General features: G+C 44.3%; 1 protein-coding gene across 1 annotated transcript in view; it reads left to right on the forward strand.

The window, feature by feature from the left end:
• The first annotated feature begins 8,160 nt into the window (after positions 1-8,160).
• The window catches only part of snx2 (sorting nexin 2), a 51,557-nt gene continuing 40,915 nt past the window's right edge, over positions 8,161-18,802 (forward strand). Inside the window, exons 1-2 of the mRNA XM_067983029.1 lie at positions 8,161-8,307; positions 16,578-16,692. Coding sequence (XP_067839130.1) covers positions 8,188-8,307; positions 16,578-16,692 — 235 coding nt within the window. The 5' untranslated portion in view covers positions 8,161-8,187. The remainder of the gene's footprint in view (positions 8,308-16,577; positions 16,693-18,802) is intronic.

Below are 18,802 nucleotides of genomic sequence, written 5' to 3' on the forward strand. Positions count from 1 at the left end.
GTGCTCCGAAAATTGAGGAAATCCCAAGGGGGTTCGGAAGCCAGCTCCAACCCGCCGACTTCCCTACTTCCCCACGAAGTTCCGCACAGACGCATCTGTGTGCATGCACGTCTCACGGATGCGGAAGTCCCACCGGCAATTAACGCCGGCGGGATGACAGTTAAGATAGTTAGTTACTTGGGGAGAAAAAATGGATAGGGGCCATTTTTGGGCTTGGGTAGCATGATGTGCTATTACCCCGCACCCAATGAACCCTACGCAGGCAGGAAGCAAGTTTCGGCTGGCCTGGGGATTCATCTGCAGTCAGCGTTCCGTGCCAGGCTTTGCGCGTGGAATGAATGCAATTTGCACTTTCCACCATCAGGGGGAAGCTCACTCTCTTAAAGGGAGGATGTTTCTTAGAAATCTCTTAATGGTGGCTGGTACATGTTGTTTGCTGAAAATAACAGTCTACTGTCTGCATGGAGTCTGAACGGAGATCAGACATTGCACACGTAAAACACAGATGCAGGGCCCATCCCTATGACACTGATGAGTTATGTTAAAATATTGAAGGTTGCACACTACTAAATCCCATACCCTCCAATCTGCAATCCAGACCTCACCAATCTGCCATTCTGAGTTGGTACCAGGCCTACTAGAGTGCATGCACCAAAGTTTTCTGCTGATGCACTAGAGACCTTGGTGCAAGAGGTGGACAGAAGGAGGGACATCCTATATCCGCAGTGGGTGGGGAGGGGGGTGGCAAGAGGCCCTCCAGACATATATCCAAAAGGCAGTGGGAGGCAGCGGGGGATGAAGTCAATGCCAGGCGCACAGCATTATGAACATGGATGCAGTGCAGGAAGAAGTTCAGTGCTTTGGCATAAGTGGGCAACTGTCAAGTGGCGTCTCATACCAACTGCACCACGCACTACACCCGTATCACCCACATACCAACAAACTCTCTCCATCAGTACTCAACTCTTCCAACCAGATGTTTCGTCTCACCCTTACATATTACCACTGTTTCAAGCCGCCCACCCACAACTCATAGGCCACATATACTGGCAGCTATTCAACCATAACAGGCACATCACCCAAACACACGTCCCGCTTTCTTGCAGGAGAAGGTGGCACATATCAGGAGGCAGCAAGTGGCAGTGGCATTTAGCCCCTCGAGCCTGTTCCACCATTCAATGAGATCATGGTGGACCTGTGACCGAACTCCATATACCTGCCATAACCCCATATCCCTTAATACCCTTGGTTCACAGAAATCTATCAATCTCAGATTTAACGTTCACAAATGAGCCAGCATCATCTGCCGTCTGCGGAAGAGCATCCCAAACGTCTCCCACACTTTGCGTGTAGAAGCATTTCCTAACTTCACTCCTGCACTTCCTGACTCTAAATATTAGGCTGTGTCCCTGCACCCTAGTATTGAAGTTTAGAGACCTCCAAAAACAGTTACAAATGTCTCGGCAGCCAGAAGCAATAATCCAGCCACTTACTTGCAAATCCTGCATGGTCCCTTTAAATAGTGCTGGTGGGGGGTCCTCCAGGCACTTTAAGACAAGTTCAGATGGTCGGGGTTAAGATTGTGTGTTGAGTTGAGCGTTAAGTCCCAAAATGGTGCCTATCACTTTAAATCAGCGTTGCACACTGATTGAAGACATTTTCTCCCTACTTGACATGATTCCAGCGTTTGTTATCTGCGCCTGCACTAACTCCTATACCAAGATTGTGTCCGGCGCACATCACCCTGGAAGCGTGCGTGCGCGCGCATCCAAGACGCTATCTTGGATGCTGGAGAGGCCATGTAGCGCTGAAACAACGGGCGCTATATTGATTGCACCCATACAGTAATACGAGCACCTCCACATGAACCAGGACTGTTCATCAACAGAAAGGAGTATCACTCCATCAACACTCAACTCGTTTGTGACCACTGTAAAAGATTCCTTCGTGTGTGCGCCAGATTTCCTGGAAGCTGCCACGATTCCTTCATTCTGAGGGAATCCAACATCCCGCCCTTCTTCCACGCACCGAGCACCCTTAAGGGCTGGCTTCTCGGGGACAAGGGATACGTGGCTCATGACACCTCTGAGGAACCCCATCACCGAGCAACAGCATCGATATAATGACAGCCACATTGCGCCAGGTCTATAATTGAGCATGCTATAGGGCTGCTCAAGGTGTGATATAGGTGCCTTGATTGTTCTGGGGGAGCGCTTCAATATGCACCAGACAGAGTGGCACGCATTATAGTAGTGTGCTGTGTCCCGCACAACATGGCACAACAGAGAGGGGTGCTGCTTGAGGAGGCCCCATCTACATCTGCCATCCACATTGAGGAGGAGGAAGAAGAGGAGGAGGAACCCATGGGCAGAGCAGCAGCTCACCTGGCTGCTCATGAGGCCAGGGAGCCACTGATATGTGAACAGTTCTCCTAACATCAGAAAGTGTGAAGAGTCCAGTCCTCGCACCACCTGGAAAGAGCAGCACCAACACCAGCCCCCACTCCTCCCTGCACAAAACAGTCCTGCAACTACACATACACCCACTGTAAAGTGACCCACTTGGTGGCATCAAGTGTCACCGTTCATGGTGAAGCTCATGAAAGGGCCCGATCACAAAAGCCAATCAAGAATGGGCAAGACGTGGCAGTAGTGGTGAGAATGATAACATTTAATGTGATTTTAACAAAAAACAAATATAAATGAAAAAAATGACAGTCTGTCAGACACCCTTGTGCATACCCTTCATGATCACAAATCCTTAGCTTCCTCTTCCTACTGCTTCTACGTGGTGCATCCCCTGTGGCTGCAGCAGAGGTAGTGACAGGTTGCTCATGTTCATGCTCTGACTCTTAGAAGGTTTGGGCCTACGCCCTCTGGGTTTTGGACCGTGAGGGCCCCTCCATAGACTGCTCCACTTCCACCCGTGCAGGGACAGACTCGGCCACCTGGAGAGGAGGCAGCATTGCGGGTATTGGTTGAGAGGGGGGCAAAGGGTGAGACGTGGGAGCGCTTTGAGTGCGTCCCCACTTCCATGTCCCCTTTCACCATCAACCCTTCCCTGGGCCAGGGCCACCTTGCTCCTACCAATCTGCTGGACGACAGTTTGGAGGACATGTGTGAAGCCTTGTAAGGCCAGTGCTAGTGTATCTGTCTGCCTGTTTAAGGCGGCAGAATGTTGTTCATTCTGAGTCCGAACGACCATTGTTAGGGCCTGAGTGGACTCATTTGTGAGCCGTGCTTGAAGCTCAATGGAGGCTAGCCTTCTCTCCATTGCAAACGTTCTCGCACTTACTGTGACACTATCTCAGACGGTTGCTCACGTCCCTGCGACACTATCTCAGAGATTCCTTCCCGTACCTGTGCCACCATTCCACTCATGCAAGAGTTGGACTCCTCCATCCTCTGCGCTATTGTGGAGAGTGTGTGTGGCACCTGTTCCAGTACCTTGCAAATGTGCTGCTGTCCCTCAATCATTCTCCTTTTAAAGGATGGCCCCCAGGGTTCAGCATCTGTGTCCAGCTGAGCAGAGCCTGGAGAGGAGTGCACCCACTGATGCAGACTCTCCCCAGCTGCCCCTGCCACCAGTGTCTGCTCGTGCTCACTTGTGTGTGTTGAATCACCGGGTGCCAACCCAACTAACTCACTACTAGGACCCACCGAGATGTGAGTATCTGCGCAGGTGGATGGCTCGCTATGATGTGACGGTGCATCCTCAGATGCCGGCAGGTCCCCTGAGGAATCACCCTCTGCCGTCACTGCGGTCGTTGAAGGGCCTGTAAGAGAACAGAAGGCAATATTAAGCATCATCACAGATGTGTCATGTTGCGATGAGCATACTGAAGTGTTTATAAAACACTGGTTCGGCCACAACTGGAGAATTGTGTCCGGTTCTCGGCACCGCACTTTAGGAAGGATGTGAAGGCCTTAGAGAGGGTGCAGAGGAGATTTACTAGAATGATTCCTGGGATGAGGGACTTAAATTACATGGATAGATTGGAGAAGCTGGAATTGTTCTCCTTGGAACAGAGGAGGTTGAGAGGCAATTTGATAGAGGTGTTTAAAATCATGAAGGGTCTAAAGTGAGTGGATAAAGAGAAACTTTTCCCATTGGCGGAAGGGTCAAGAACCAGAGGGCATAGGTTTAAAGTGATTGGCTGAAGAACCAAAGGTGATAAGAGGAAAAACCTTTTTACACAGCGAGTGGTTAGGATCTGGAATGCACTGCCCGAGGGAGTGGTGGAGGCAGATTCAATCATGGCCTTCAAAAGGGAACTGGATAAGTACCTGAAACAAAAAAATGTGCAGGGCCACAGGGATAGGACGGGGCAGTGGGACTAGCTGGATTGCTCATGCATAGAGCCGCGCAGACTCGATGGGCCGAATGGCCTCCTTCTGGGCTGTAACCTTCTATGATTCTATGATTCTATGCACATGGCAAGCATTGTTAACATCAATTCATATTGTGTGTGATGAATGTTAAAGTTGTGTCAACAGATGTTAGTGGGGTGCCAGTCTTGCCGTCCCCAACGGACTGGCACTCAAGGGTGCGGCTGATCTGCAGGGCCTCCTCCTCCACCTCTGTGAGGACCACTATTTGTTGTGGTCCCCCTCCAGTCCTCGCCCTCTCTCATGCATTTTGCGCTCTCTTCTCCTAGAAGGGGAGAAAGAACAGACATGTGAGTGATGGTGAAGTGGTCAGCCGATGAATGCATTGGTTTGGGTGAGGTTGACCGTGAAAGAGGTGCATCAGAGGTTCACTAGATTAATTCCTGGGAAGAGAGGGTTGTCCTATGAGGAGAGGTTGAGTAGAATGGGCCTATACTCTCTGGAGTTTAGAAGAATGAGAGGTGATCTCATTGAAACATATAAGATTATGAGGGGGCTTGACAGGGTAGATGCTGAGAAGTTGTTTCCCTTGGCTGGAGAGTCTAGAACTAGAGGGCATAGTTGCAGGATAAGCGCTTGGCCATTTAAGACTGAGATGAGGAGGAATTTCTTCACTCAGAGGATTGTGAATCTTTGGAATTCTATACCCCAGAGGGCTGTGGATGCTGAGTCGTTGAGAATATTCAAGGCTGAGATAGACAGATTTTTGGACTCTAGGTGAATCAAGGGATACGGGGATCGGTCAGGAAAGTGGAGTTGAGGTTGAAGATCAGCCATGATCTGATTGAACGGCGGAGCAGGCTCGAGGGGCTATACAGCCTACTCCTGCTCCTATTTCTTATATTCTTATGCCTAGGATGCCAGGGATTCCCTAATAGCTTGAAGGTTCAGCTCCAAAATCCTCCAGTGGGCTGCCTCCATCATCTCCTCCTCACCACCACCCCCCCCCCACCCCCCCTTCACTCCTTTGCACAAAACAAGGACAAGTTGGCACTCGGGACGCTTTGACATTTTGTCAAACATCCATCTGCATACCCTTGGTGAATTACAATAGCTTTCTCTTACACTTCCTACCGCTTCTACGTGGTGCATCCCTTGTGGCTTCATCATAGGTAATGGCAGGCTGCTCAGATCCCTGCTCTGACTGTTGGGATGCTTTTGGCCTACGACCTCTGGGTTTTAGAGCCCTTGATGGCTCCACCAAAGACTGCTCCACCTGCACCTGAGCAGGGGCAGATTCAGCCATTGGGAGACAAGGCAGCATGGCTCGGTTCTGGCTGAGTGGGGGAGGGGGCAATGGGTGAGAAGTGTGAGCCTTTTGAGTAGAGTTCTCACTTCCATGTCTCCTTTCGCTATTATTCCTCTGCTGGGCCAGAGCCACATCACTCCTACCACTCCACTGGAAAGCAGCTTGGTGCACATCATTGACGCGTTGTAAGGCGTTTATCCACATTATACTGCATCTGCCATGTATTTGCCCACTCACTCAACTTGTCTAAATCGCCTTGAAGCCTCTTTGCATCCTCCTCACAACTCATGATCCCACCTAGTTTTGTGTACCATGCAGCCTTGGCACCATGAATGAGTGTGCATAGTTCCAAATGGTACCTTCCAGAGGGTGCGAACGTTCCCAACATAGGTTTGTTCTGTGTTTGATGCAGCCGCAAGAAATATGAACAAAATTGAGAAGTAGTTACCTTTGCCTTCCTCCTGATATCAGCAAACTTCTTCCTCATTTCCAGATGTGTACGAACAATGTGGGTTATTGTATTAGCATGGTTAGTGACTTCCCTTCATGCAGCTAGCACTTGCTTTTACTGGAGGGTGACCTTCAGTCCCAAATAAGGCCACTCTCCTTTTGTGCAATTCCTGCAACAGGGCCTTCAATCCTTAGCCTCAAAAGTAGCAGTGCTGCCCATATGTCTTCATTGTACCCTGATATCCAATGGGGGTTCTGCTAGTCTCCCACAGAATTTTCAGGGCCAATTAGACTATTTTTTTGCCATCACCACAACCTCACCTTTATGGTGAACTGCAGCACTTTAAGAGCTGCTGCATTGCTGCATTTATGCTCCCAAGCCAAGTATCCTACAGGTTAAGCTTCTGGGGCAAGCTTGTCATGTGCAATACCCTATTCAAGCAGGATTCCTGTGGGAAAATTTGGCACTGCCCACCCCCTTCATTTGCCTGACACCCTGTGCATGTAAAACATGCAGGCCTATGAGCTGACTGGCTGCTGGTTGCAAAATCCTGTCCACTAGCAATATTAAAAGGATGTTGTTCTTCCTTAAAGGGGAGACATTTTTTTGTCACTGGCAACAGTAGCTGTCAGAAATTGTGGCTGCAAGGAGCAATGTAGGAAAAACTAGTCTATTCACTGATGAAGGCCTGGAGATCTGGCTGCAGGAGGTGCAGCAAAGTAAGGTGGCTCTTTCAGGGGCAGAGAGCAGGTCTCCTGCAAAGGCAGCAGCTCAAACTGCATGACAGGAAGTAGCAGAATACATCATTGTGGTGTTCTAGATCTGGGAGATTTCTTGCATGCTACAGAAGGAGCAGGGCATAATTGCAGTGAGATACAGTTACAGCTTTCACTATTGGCTTCAAAGGAATAAGAGACCTCTTGGAAAGAGCAGTGATGATGGGTTGCCCCTACATTGGAGACACGTTGCTACTGCTGTCTTACAGGCCACCAGTATCCCGTTGCAGGACCCGGCACTCATGGCGTGGCTAAGAAGGGGCTTAAAGTGGCTACACATCCTCCCACTGCAGCCACATTTTGGTAAGAATGAAGCAATTGCTCGAGAATGGGCAGTCGCTGCATTGGTACACATGACTCCAGCTGTGGCCGCGACATCTGTGGCTCCTATACTCAGAGATACATGTCCATGACCACCTGAAGAAGCTTACAGCCCACAGCCACTGCACTAGAGGTCCCTGGGGAACCTTCCCTAGCTGAAGAAATGTGTGGCTTGTGTGGAGCATAAATGTCGGCATAGACCAGTTGGTCCAAATAGCCTGTTTCTGTGCTGTAAACTCGATTTAGATTGAACACATGTTACACAGTCATCAAAGAGAAGCATTGGTGTAGGAAATAGAACAGTTGAATGTGGAATATTCCCAGAAATAAATTATTTTCTTCTTTGTTTGACCAGTCCAGCCAATTGAATCACTACTTCAGCATTCCAAAGGTGCCTTCCTCAGTGATGCCATGAATATAAGTTACAAGGGAAGGTTATGGCAGTGAAGGATATGAATGGGTTAAGCAGGCCACAAGGTGTGTTTTGGGGATATAAGGTGGTAGGTAACATGGAGTTCGTTTAAATAAATAGACTTGTTGGGCCTAACAGCCTTTAATTGTTCTTAAAAGTTCTTGCCAACTTGTGTTGTTATTGATAGTATTATAGTTGCAACTGAATCTATCTGGGAGCATATTTTCTCAGGATCAGTGGGCTTCTGAACCGCTCTGGCCAGTCCGAAATCACGGTCCCCATTCCAATTAATGGAGCCATTCTGGGTCTTTCAATAAAAAGCAGCACGCCGGTGTTTTCTTTCCCCTTTACTACAAGTATCATTTTACTGGTTGCATAGCAGAAAATAAGTGATAAGGACATGGTCCGTATGACGGAAGTCGAAACAATGGAGCGATTCTGAGCCGCGTTCGAATCTCGCTTTGATCGGCGCCGCAAGTCGCTTCGCAGCCAATGAGTGCGGTGATGTCACAGAGAGCTACGTATATGTGCGCGAGGTTAGGCTCGGGCGAGTGTCATATGACTTGGGGAGTCTGAGCGTGACAGAGAAGATGGCGGCAGAGAGAGAACCTCCCCCGTTTGGAGATGGGGATGCGGAGGGAGAGGACTCGGAGTTCCGGGAGCTGGAGGGGGGCGAGGATCTTTTCGTCAGCACCACCAGCACCTTGGAGGTGAGTGCCGGAGGGTTCTGGGCGCGATGTTGTGGGGCGGGAGGAGTGGAAGGAGGCGGCGGCGGCCCGGGGCTGGGCCGACACTTGTGATTTTTTTTGATTTCGCTTCTGTTCCGTTTCATTGGGTCTGACTTGACTCCGCTCCGTTCCCCTCCTTCTCCCGCGCTGTGCTTGTTGTTGTTGATGTCATTAATTTAAAATGACACGGAGTTGAGCGGAGACAATAATATTAACCGCGCCGCCTCTTTTACCGTTTCATGTAAAAATGCCGCTGTGTTTTTAACGAAACGACTGTTGAACGCGGTGAACTTGTCGTGGCGTTACTGCGCATGTGGCTCGTGTCAGCTTCCTGCCAACAGGAGTGAAAATTCACAACTCTTATTGAGGGTTTCCCCCCCCCCCCCCCTTTTATATAATATAACTTTGTACTATTAAAACCTGAATGAGGGATTATTTGTCTGAACCATTGTGTGGTAATGGGTGTCTACTAATCTAGTTTATAGTACATTGCTTAACAAATCTTTGGAGGTGGCAGGACAAGTTGAGAAGGCTGTTAAAAAGCATATGGGATCCTGGGCTTTATTAATAGAGGCATAGAGTACAAAAGCAAGGAAGTTATGCTAAACCTTTATAAAATACTTGTTATGCCTCAGCTGGAGTATTGTGTTAAATTCTGGGCATCACATTTTAGGAAGGATGTCAAGGCCTTTGAGGGTGCAGAAGAGATTTACCAGAATGGTATCATAGAAGTTACAACATGGAAACAGGCCCTTCGGCCCAACATGTCCATGTCGCCCAGTTTATACCACTAAGCTAGTCCCAATTGCCTGCACTTGGCCCATATCCCTCTATACCCATCTTACCCATGTAACTGTCCAAATGCTTTTTAAAAGACAAAATTGTACCCGCCTCTACTACTGCCTCTGGCAGCTCGTTCCAGACACTCACCACCCTTTGAGTGAAAAAATTGCCCCTCTGGACCCTTTTGTATCTCTCCCCTCTCACCTTAAATCTATGCCCCCTCGTTATAGACTCCCCTACCTTTGGGAAAAGATTTTGACTATTGACCTTATCTATGCCCCTCATTATTTTATAGACTTCTATAAGATCACCCCTTAACCTCCTACTCTCCAGGGAAAAAAGTCCCAGTCTATCTAACCTCTCCCTATAAGTCAAACCATCAAGTCCCGGTAGCATCCTAGTAAATCTTTTCTGCACTCTTTTTAGTTTAATAATATCCTTTCTATATTAGGGTGACCAGAACTGTACACAGTACTCCAAGTGTGGCCTCACCAATGCCCTGTACAACTTCAACAAGACATCCCAACTCCTGCATTCAATGGTACCAAGGATGCAGGACTTCAGTTATGTGGAGAGACTAGAGAAGCTGGGGTTGTTCTCCTTTGAACAGAGAAGGTTAAGGGGAGATTTGATAGAGGTGTTCAAAACCATGAACGGTTTTGATAGAATGAATGAGAAACTGTTTCCAGTGGTAGAAGGGTTGGTAACCAAAGGACACAGATTTAAGGTGATCGGGAAAAGAGATAGAGATGACATGAGGAAACGTTTTTTACGCAGTGAGTTGTAATGATCTGGAATGCACTGCCTAAAAGGGTGGTAGAAGCAGATTCAGTAGTGACTTTTGAAAGGGAATTGGATAAATACTTGAAGGAAAAAAGTTACAGGGCTGTGAGGAAAGAGCAGGGGAGTGGGACTAATTGGATAGCTGTTTCAAAAAGCTGGTACAGGCACGATGGGCTGACTGGCTGCCTCCTGCTGTACCTACTATGATGATAATGTTTTTGCTAGATTAACTCCAATACATCAAATTGTGGCCCAGAAAAGATGATCAAGTGAATTCACATAGTGTTAATTCACAAATTTTGAACTTGTAGAAATCATTACAGTATGTACAACTGTTATGTAAATCCTATTTGCTGAATGTAAAGTAGGTGGTATCTGTTAAAAGTAATCTGCATTTGAGCAATCTGTACTGAGGGTTGGCAGGATAGCTTGTAAGAAGTGGTGGTGGAACAATAATAGCTTTAAGGGAAGTGATAATTTTTTTGAAGAAAAGTTCTAAGGGGATGTGGGAAAGGAAATTGAATGGGACTAAGTGGTTAGAACAAATGTGATTGACTTCCTTCTATGCTGTAAAATTCTATTTTTTGTTAACAAGAAATCTCTTGGCAATTATGATGGCAGCATTAGCTTTAAGGTGAAATTATAAGTGCCTTAATCACCTTTTTAAAACTGATTCTGGCTAGCATAAAGAAAATGTCTTTTTCTGATGGATCATTGAAGAGATGTCTAATCTCTGTCTCGGTCAAATCTAGATTTCAAATAAAAATTGTTGGACTATAACTTTGTGTTGTAAAATTGTTTACAATAGGTTAAGTACAGTAGACTACATCCATATAGTTGGGTTTGTTTCACAGATTATTCCCATCTTTAAACAAGGTGGGATTTAGCCCTTTTTTTGGTTTTTGTACTAAATGGAAAATCAGATCATTACTTGCTAGATCATAACTAAATCAGTTATGTTCAGTGCACATGTTCCTAGTTCAGTCTCCACCATTTTAAAAACCCCTACATTTAAAATTGACAATTGCTTATGTCGGCCAAAAAGTGATAACCATTTGCAGTTTGTGCAACCCGTTCTGAGTAGAACAGTGGAAAGGTTGAGAATTGTTTTTATGCGGAGGGTTGGCAGGCGAGCTCAAAAGGAATGGTGGTAGAACAATAATAGCTTTTACAAGAGAAGTGGATAATTTTTTGAAAAAAACTTCTAAGGGGATGTGGAAAAGCAGATTTCAAAATTGCTAGTTACGGTGCCTTAAATGCTCTCTTTATTTTGGGCTGGAACAGCTGTGCACAGAATCAGTCAGTGTCCAGAATCATCCCTGTAATGTATGAGTGAAGTACACATGAACAACTGATGCATATTTTTAAAAACATATTTACATTTAACAAAAATAACACTTGAACAATAATCCCAGCAGCAGAAATTTAGTGCCCTAATTAGGTGTTCGAGTTGTTCAATGAAGGAATTAAGATTTGTGTGTTTTTCATTCCTCTCTGGATCTTGCTGAAATGATCTATCTGGTAATAGCTTGTTTCTGAATGACAGGCCCTGCTCCTCCTGTTTCCTGATGACCACGGCCAGGGTGAGGTTTGTGCTGCGGAGCTCGAGGTCCTTGGTCAAGTCTAAGGTCTGGCAATAAGGAGGTTCCTTCGTGGACGCTGATAGCGCTGCCGCGTTATACCAGTCAAAACGTATAACTGGCAAATCACATTTGCCTGAACGCATCCGCTATAAGCAGTGGAGACTGTATATGCGATTTACTTCAAGTTTTATGTGTCACTGAAGTTTTTCTTCAAAGTTTTAACTGTTCTCATGCAGTAGCCCAGCTCTCTCGTTTGCTAGTCAATAGAATACTTGTATTCCCATCCCATACAGCTGAGAGGGTTGGCAGATCTGCTGCACTTCTGCATATACCAGTCTAATTCTCATGTCACCTTGTTTTCCTCTGCTTGAGATTCTCCTTGTGGAGAATAACTGCACGGTGGATTGCAAAGCACAGCGCTACTGAGCTATACTGATAGAATCTTTAATTTTCTGCAGAAAATTACACCCTTTTCATTCAAGACCGCCTCATGGTAGCAGTTTTTTTTATTCGTTCATGGGATGTGGGTGTCGCTGGCAAGGCCAGCATTTATTGCCCATCCCTAATTGCCCTTGAGAAGGTGGTGGTGAGCTGCCTTCTTGAACCGCTGCAGTCTGTGTGGTGAAGGTTCTCCTACAGTGCTGTTAGGTAGGGAGTTCCAGGATTTTGACCCAGCGACTATGAAGGAACGGCGATATATTTCCAAGTCGGGATGGTGTGTGATATGGAGGGGAACATGCAGGTGGTGGTGTTCCCATGTACCTGCTGCTCTTGTCCTTCTAGGTGGTAGAGGTCGCGGGTTTGGGAGGTGCTGTCGAAGAAGCCTTGGCGAGTTGCTGCAGTGCATCCTGTGGATGGTGCACACTGCAGCCACAGTGCGCCGGTGGTGAAGGGAGTGAATGTTTAGGGTGGTGGATGGGGTGCCAATCAAACGGGCTGCTTTATCTTGGATGGTGTCGAGCTTCTTGAGTGTTGTTGGAGCTGCACTCATCCAGGCAAGTGGAGAGTATTCCATCACACTCCTGACTTGTGCCTTGTAGATGGTGGAAAGGCTCTGGGGAATCAGGAGGTGAGTCACTTGCTGCAGAATACCCAGCCTCTGCCCTGCTCTATTTATGTGGCTGGTCCAGTTAAGTTTCTGGTCAATTATGACCCCCAGGACGTTGATGGTGGGGGATTCGGCTATGGTATTGCTGTTGAATGTCATGGGGAGGTGGTTAGACTCTCTTGTTGGAGATGGTCATTGCCTGGCTCTTGTCTGGTGTGAATGTTACTTGCCACTTATCAGCCCAAGCCTGGATATTGTCCATTTACTGTGATATATTACCCTGCAGAAGCTGCTGGTATATACCTACCTCTTTTATTTTTGAGTGCAGGTATGTGTTTTGCTCAGTGGATGGCTATTTGTGGAAATATCACTCTGGCGACTTTGAAGTTTCTGCAAAGATTAAATCGTGTGGTAGTCATTGTAGAGGGAGCTTTACCCTCCAGTTAATGTGCTGTGCTTGACCTGAAAGTTGTCAGTTCTGCATTAAAATAATTCTATTCCCAAGCACAGAAAAATCTTGATCTGGCAACCACGAAGCAACATTTTGGTGCCCAAAAGTAAGCATAAGAACATAAGAAATTGGAGCAGGAGTAGGCCAATCGGCCCCTCGAGCCTGCTCCGCCATTCAATAAGATCATGGCTGATCTGATCCCAACCACAAATCTAAAGAACACAAGAAGTCGGAGCAGGACCCGGCCACATATTCCCTGGGACCTCTCCGCCACCCACAGGGCATTGACCGATCCGAACTCAGCTTCATGTCCAATTTTCTGCCCGCTCCCCATAACCCCTAATTCCCTTTACTTCTAGGAAACTGTCTATTTCTGTTTTAAATTTATCTAATGATGTAGCTTCCACAGCTTCCTGGGGCAGCAAATTCCACAGACCTACCACCCTCTGAGTGAAGAAGTTTCTCCTCATCTCAGTTTTGAAAGAGCAGCCCCTTATTCTAAGATTATGCCCCCTAGTTCTAGTTTCACCCATCTTTGGGAACATCCTTACTGCATCCACCCGATCAAGACCCTTCACAATCTTATGTTTCAATAAGATCGCCTCTCATTCTTCTGAACTCCAATGAGTAGAGTCCCAATCTACTCAACCTCTCCTCATATGTCCGCCCCCTCATCCCCGGGATTAACCGAGTGAACCTTCTTTGTACTGCCTCGAGAGCAAGTATGTCTTTTCTTAAGTATGGAGACCAAAACTGTATGCAGTATTCCAGGTGCGGTCTCACCAATACCTTATATAACTGCAGCAATACCTCCTTGTTTTTATATTCTATCCCCCTAGCAATAAAAGCCAACATTCCGTTGGCTTTCTTGATCACCTGCTGCACCTGCATACCAACTTTTTGATTTTCTTGCACTAGGACCCCCAGATCCCTTTGTACTGCAGTACTTTCCAGTCTCTCGCCATTAAGAAAATAACTTGCTCTCTGAGTAATGCATTCTGATTAATATGTTCAATGTCTGAACTACTAACTTGTTGACATTTCAAATACCATACCTTTTCCCACCAGTGTATAGTTTGCATACTTGTTCTTGAATAGCTGGAGTTACACCTGATGCAACACCACTAGAGAATATTACAAAACTGAAGTAAATCACCTCTTGTTGGATATTCTACTGGGCTTTTAGTGGTAAAGATACAACAGCCATTAGCAAAACTGATTTCTTCAATAACATGGGTTTTAAAATAACTTGAGTTTCTCAGTTTGAAACTGATCTGATTGAAGTGTTGCAGACTTCAAATAGCCATAGACTATTGGTTTTGTAAGTAGGCCAGCATCTGTGTTCTAAATGGATCTAGTGTGTTTTATTGGATTTAATAATTTCACTGTCATGGTCACTTTTGCCATAGGATTACACAATATATTTTATTTCTGGTTTGTATTCCCAATACCTGTCCACAGAAGCAGCTGCAAAGACAAATGAATTGTAATACCTTAAATGATGTGTAGTAATAATGCCTATCACTTTTCTAGAATAGTAATATTGTTCACCTGGATGGTAAAAATGATAACATTTATTGATTCAATGATAACATTTATTTCTGTGCATCATATTAAGCTTTTTTGTATTCCCTTCAGGATGGGGGAAAAAGTTAGAGAACTAAAGGAATGTTGATCACTTTTTTAATATCTGATGCTTAAATCCAATGCTTAGAAGCAGACTCAATTTATGAATTTCAGTTTAATATGGCCTGAAAGTGCTACTGCAATATTGTCCTAGGCTCCTGGTGGTGTGGATTTTTCCCTGTTTATATTGCAGGATGACATCCTAAAACTAGAATAATAAAAATAACTGCTGGTGTGGTTATTAAAATTGTGGCTTGCAACTCCATTTCCTGGCTGCTTGACCCTTCATGTCACCATTAGTGGCTGTGCCTTCAGCCTCCTAGGCCTCATGCTCTGGAATTCCCTCCATAAACCTCTCCTCCACCTCCTTTTAAGACCCTCCTTAAAACCTACCTCTTTGAGCAAGCTTTTGGTCACCCCTCCTAATATCTCCTTCTTTGGCTCGGTGTTTTTTTTCCTTGCTTCTCTCACACCATGCAATTTTCTTTAACGTTACATGCTATACAAATGCAGGTTTCAACAAAACAACTTCTGTTTATGGAGCCTTGGCACATATGGTGGAAGCAGTGTACTTTCCTTAAGTATAGACTACTGTTGATAGAGTTGTAAATGGGAAATGAGTGTTTTTGACTACACCATTAGAGTGCATCTTTGAAGTTGTTTTGCTTTCTGCTGACAAAGTTGTAATGTGAAACCAGAGTTTGAGCACAGCTTGACTCCAGAGTAAAGTGGAGTGGTACTCTGGAGGAAAAAGTCTTGCTCTGGAGGCAAATCGGGACCTAATTCTGGAATTATACTACAACTTAAAATATGTGCAAAGCTTTGTACCAATTTTGCAGTTGTGGTGTAAACTGTATTGATGCTGGAGAAATCTGGTTGTATTGTTCCCAATAGTGAGCTGCTCCAGTAACACTGCATGATGGCGAGAAGAGAACTTTAATTTATTTTGAACTCCCTTTGAAATGAAGTTGTTTATAATGTTGCAATATCTCTAGAAAAGATCGGGTAGTATGAGCATTTTTTTCTATTTGGCCTGATTTGTTTAGGCAAGGGTCATGTGCTTGTCTTGTGAAAGTCATTTTTAAAGTACATTGAGGTTTCTATGCTCTGTGTCCTTGTAGCAAATTTGTGGAAAGGGCAGAGTGGGAAGAAAATACTCCTGGTGCAGGGACAGATTGACCAAACTGACCTTTGATTCTTTTGTAATATGTAGGTGTATCACAATGGTAAGTTTAAAGGCTAACTCAGCATAGTTTTCATTCTAACAGTTTTTAAAGCATGTTATTTATGGAATGGTAAGTAAGTAGCCCAGAGTGGGTTTCTGACACTTTATGCAATATGTAGCTAGTGCTTGGTCATTGGATCAGTTTACTGGAGATAATGTTTTGTGACGAATAGGATGTAGAGAAATGGAGATGCTGTTAAAGGAGTGGATATTTTGTTAAACTAATTTTTGTTCCCAAAATATATAAGCATTCCTTTTTAATATGTAATTTCAGCTTGTCTTTGTATTGATGATTAAGCAGATCTGTTTCACATTGTTGTCTATCATGTAAACAATCTCTTCCATATAGAATGGCCCCACATTCTAATGTAGCCATGATGTACTAATTTCAATCTTTGTATATATTAACTTACCAATATTTAGTGAAAAAGTAGTTTTTTTAAAAAAAAGCTTGTGAAACTATATAAATGTCTGTCTGTAAAGGCTGTTCAAGTACTTCACAAATTTTGTTGTGCACTTAACAGTAGTTAGTGATTATTGTTTCCTTACCTATCGTTACCACCCATAAATGAGAATAAGCGACCATCACTTAGCCTGATTTCCTTTGCATTTATCTGATGAAAGATTAACATTTTACTGAAGTCTGCATTATATTGGTGACATTTTGTTTTTCTTTGTTTCACTGATTAATCAAGTTTTCACCATTAGTTAAAGTATGATTAAACTTGCTGATGTGCTGTTTTTCTTTTTTAGTCCAGCCCATCTTCACCTGAGCCTGCCAGTCTTCCAGCTGAAGACATAAGTGTAAAGTCTAATGGTCCCAACTCTGAGATTTTGCTGGATGATGACCATGAAGACCTTTTTGCTGGTGAGGCACATCTACAGTTTATTATACTTTTATGGACTTCAGTTGCAGGTCTACTGGCATATTATCTCCAGTATGGTTAAGACAATTCTGGTTAATTCAGTTTCAATTTTGTCCTTTTGTGGTTAACTGTTAAAGGCCTGCTGTGCAAAATAAAACAAGTATACTTGCTACTGAGTACTTGCAAATGTGATTTTTAAGGATAAAGTACCTTTTCCTGCATTGGATATCAAATGACAACTGCTGAAATTAGTATTTATAAATGTAAACTTGCTTGGTTTTGAGAACTGAGTTGGGCCCCATCAGTTGAATGTGTACAATCTTTACCCAGATTGTGTCCTGAGTATCACACTCAAATTGAAGTTGTAACAAAGCTTTGAAACCTTAAATTCATCATTTGCAAGATACTTCTGCTTAATTTTTTGTCTGCATATATAAATTGAAGTGCATCACTGCGCAGTGATGATCAGTGACATTTTATATTCTGCAAATTTGTTAACCAAATATGCCTGAAGTGCAAATGTTCACAATTCTGTACCAGAATAAGCTGAGGCCAACATTTGAGTGTATTTGATGGCTGTTTCAGGAACTTGAGTTCCCCAAAAAACTTTTGTGCTGATAAGTGCTAGTTTAAAGGTGTTGACCAGACGTCAGATGCCATGATAATGATTCTGTAGCCCCAGCTCTTAATGTTTCTGCTTCTAAGAACATGTCAAAATGCCTAAGAAGCTCTTCAGTTCTTCTGAAAATTTTCTAGTTAGGACCAGTTTCTAATTGAAGTACATCCTGCTGACATTAATTGCACCCATTTACTGGACAGTTGTCTTTTGTAGTTAACTTTTTTTTCTGGGATAGTACATGCATCTCGTTATAAAATGTTTGGCTTTTGAGGGCCATCTTGTGATCGGGGCGAATTCTCTTAAGCACAGAATTCCTGTGTATCCAATTTATTCTTGATGGAGTTTAAGTATAGCCTTGTGTTTAATCCCTGGGTTTTAGACCTTGTTAGTTAATGTCATTGTAATAGTCAGTTGAGACATGGCCCATTTCTGCAAGTCTATAGTGTACAGCATTCTTGATGCAAAAATGAAATTCCTGCAAACCAGATGCCTTTTATCAGGGTTTCACTGTAGTAGATATTCTTGTTTACAACAAGACTTTAGTGATGAAGGATATGTAAGTGGACCACAGTTAGAACTAATTTAGATGGAGATAGACTTTTGCTAGCATATAAATGATCTGATGATATCCTGCTAACTGACTAACATAAATTTCCACTGTCAAAGCAAATATTCTTGGTTGCATGTTCAGATCTACTTGGTAATGAAGTCTGTTGAGCACAATGGTTTGGGTAAGGTGGCCAATGTAGAAATCTGAATGCATTGTACCTCTGGCTTTTTATTAGCAGCAGAAGAAGGAACTAACCAGAGCAGATGGGGGAGGGTAGAGGGGAGAAAAAACTAGTTGATATTACTGGCAAGCCCTGTTTATAGTTAAACTTGCACTAAGCTGCAAGGCTCAATTCTGAAGTAATTTCTCAAACTTGCCTGTATATTGCACTCCTCAGCTGGCAGGACAAGGAGTTCTTTAGAGGCAACACAGCAGTAATGAAGGAACTTGGGAGGTTTTTGGGGAAGGCATGGCCAAAGAGGAGGTAGAGATGCAGTAGCTTTGAGAAATAATAATTGACCTTAACTTGAGGGAGGAGGAAAGGGAAAATAATTGAGTTACAGTAATGAAGTTTATTGAATGTGTTTGAGATTGCCCACCATGTCATTATTGGGATCTCATGGGTTAGATGGCAGATTTTGGTCCCTGAGGTTAAGGTTGACATGTACAACAAACTTCAGAATTCTGTAGCTCACTGCTTCAACAGAATTGAAGGCTGACTTCCTTTCTGTCCCTTCTAGCTCTTTAAAAATAATTTTGGAATGTCAAAGAACATTATGGGGTGAACAGGTGATGTGCATTAAGGTCATACAAAGTGTGAGGAGACTTAACTGAAGTACGTATGCATATTATCTTAGCTACCTGTTGGATGCTATATGCTTTGGGGTCCAAATGCATATTTGTATTATACCATAGTTCAGCTTCCGAAAAGTACATTTTAAGG

This window comes from Heptranchias perlo, chromosome 4, assembly GCF_035084215.1.
Source record: "Heptranchias perlo isolate sHepPer1 chromosome 4, sHepPer1.hap1, whole genome shotgun sequence".
Lineage (NCBI taxonomy): Eukaryota > Metazoa > Chordata > Chondrichthyes > Hexanchiformes > Hexanchidae > Heptranchias > Heptranchias perlo.